General features: G+C 42.3%; 1 protein-coding gene across 1 annotated transcript; it reads left to right on the plus strand.

The window, feature by feature from the left end:
* Positions 1-213: 213 nt before the first annotated feature.
* On the plus strand, positions 214-1,260 carry SCP2D1 (SCP2 sterol binding domain containing 1). The gene has a single exon (XM_061635491.1). It carries the CDS (start codon positions 676-678, stop codon positions 1,153-1,155), a length of 480 nt encoding a protein of 159 aa, XP_061491475.1. The 5' UTR covers positions 214-675; the 3' UTR covers positions 1,156-1,260.
* The last annotated feature ends 880 nt before the right edge of the window (positions 1,261-2,140 follow it).

Genomic DNA, 2,140 nt, shown 5'->3' on the forward strand with positions numbered 1-2,140 from the left:
GGAGAGGTACAAAAGGTACCAAGATCACACAGTACATTGTGCAACTGCCAACCAGGGGCAACAGGTGGCTTCTTCACAGTCATGCTGCAGAGTGTCAGTAGCAACCATCAGAGCTCCAACTCCAAAGGCAGCAGCAGGTGAAAAAAGGGCCAATTTTAAAGATGCCTCTCTGCAGATTCATGGAAGGGAGCTGCAGGAACGAATGAGAAGTTGAGGCCCCAACATGAAACTAAAGCGGTGGACAGTATATAAGTATAAATGACTGGCAGACTGACAAGTGAGCAGTTTGGACAAATGGCGGGTGGGTCACGTTAGTCCTGCAGGCTGGAAGTTCCCCACTGCTGCAGGTATAAGCCATGATGTATCATTTTTTGAAAGTAAGAACTAAATACCACTGTGAAGCATATTCACCAATGACATTACATCATGCAAATTAACTAAAACTTGATGCTGACTGGCTGTTGCATCTGATTTCACAATGTAGCCACCCAACAATGATGTCCTCTTTTACTAATGTAAATCGTGCTTGTGAAACCAAAACACTACCAAGCTAGACATACAAGGAGGCATGGTCAAACAGCTATTGCATCCACATTGAGATACATCTGAAAGATACAACCATCTCCTGCTGTCTGGACTCTGAATAACAATTGGTAATTCTCCAAAAATCTTCAAATGAAGTTGTGGAAGGAAAAAAAGAAAACATGTCTTCAGACCAAGATCAACACATCCGAGGAAGCTGCTGCCTCAGAGGTGTACATGACTATGGTGTCAACCTCTAAAAATTCTTCAGCAAAAGCCACGGGGCTTCAGAGTGATTTAATCTTTGAAGAATTTGGCCAGCGCATCAAAGAAGTTGGCAGTCAGCTTGTAAAAAAGGTGAATGCTGTCTTTCAGTGGGACATCATGAGTGGAGGGAAGATGGTGGCACAGTGGACTCTAGATCTGAAGACTGGCTCTGGCGAGGTCTACAAAGGAGGTTCCCGCAAGCCTGCAAACACTGTGTTCATTCTCTCTGACCATGACTTCATGGAGCTTGTTCTGGGCAAGATAAAGCCACAAAGGGCTTTTCTGGTTGGCAAGGTGAAAGTGAGGGGCAATATTCTGCTCAGTCACAAACTGGAGACAATTCTCAAAGACTATGCTAAGTTCTGAATTGCTCCACCAGCAGGAAAATTGATCATACCCCTTATTCTCTTTAGTCAAGATGCAGGTCATAGAGGAGAATGAAATTAAAATGCAGAGTATTTTAATGGGAAATGTTACTGTCCAAATTTGTCTTTACTTCAAGGTTGCTATTAATGTTTTATTGTGTCAGATTGATTAATCGCTATTAATGATCTTACTGTGTCTTTCTTTGTCATCGTGCATTTGTGCCATCAGCAGCAGAAAATGTGTAGAGCACCGGAAATATGTGTGGATAGTTATGTGCTGAAGAGAAAACTCCAAATAGTTTTCTTTATCCTATTGTTCCCCATACCAGACACGTGTGCATGTGGGTATGTTTGGATATGGATGTGAATGTGTGAAGGAATGACAGTGGAGAAAGATCTAAAACAGGGAGCTCTCCTTTGAAAGCCCAGTACTAAAACACATGTATATATATTTGAGGCAGAAGCAAGACATTCTGAACATATCAGGATTTAGAATACTGTTCCTTTCTTAAAGAGAAAAATCCCCAGCTGGGCCAAATACATACCCAGTGGCTGGCCACTGTGAGAACAGGATGCTGGACTAGATGGGCCATTGGCCTGTTCCAGCAGGCTCTTATGTTCTCAACATAAACACATAGCATTAATTGTGAGGATACACATGTATATTATTTAACAAGTAGCACACACTTCTGCTTTCCTGTACACAGTTTCTGGGTGGTTTAAAGGGGCAAGCAGAAAATAATGCAAGTGTATTCACGTCACAACAGGAATGCCCCGTATGTACCAGCTATATCTGTATCCAAAAACAAAATGTATAAGAAATCATCCTGAATTTCCAAGATGCTGCAGGAAACGTGGCTGTTACTTTTACCCTGGAGTAATGAGAAAAACGCAAGACACTCTTCTGGCCTGCTCACAACAGTTGGGTGTCTTTAACAGCAGCCTGATGTGCAGAAATCAACCAGTGAACTTTTTCAAACCATGGA

Source organism: Rhineura floridana, chromosome 1, assembly GCF_030035675.1.
Source record: "Rhineura floridana isolate rRhiFlo1 chromosome 1, rRhiFlo1.hap2, whole genome shotgun sequence".
In the NCBI taxonomy this organism is placed as follows: Eukaryota; Metazoa; Chordata; class Lepidosauria; order Squamata; family Rhineuridae; genus Rhineura; species Rhineura floridana.

Bases quoted from the DNA above. Each gene is read 5' to 3' on its own strand.
- SCP2D1 (XM_061635491.1), top strand. From the start codon at position 676: ATGAAGTTGTGGAAGGAAAAAAAGAAAACATGTCTTCAGACCAAGATC.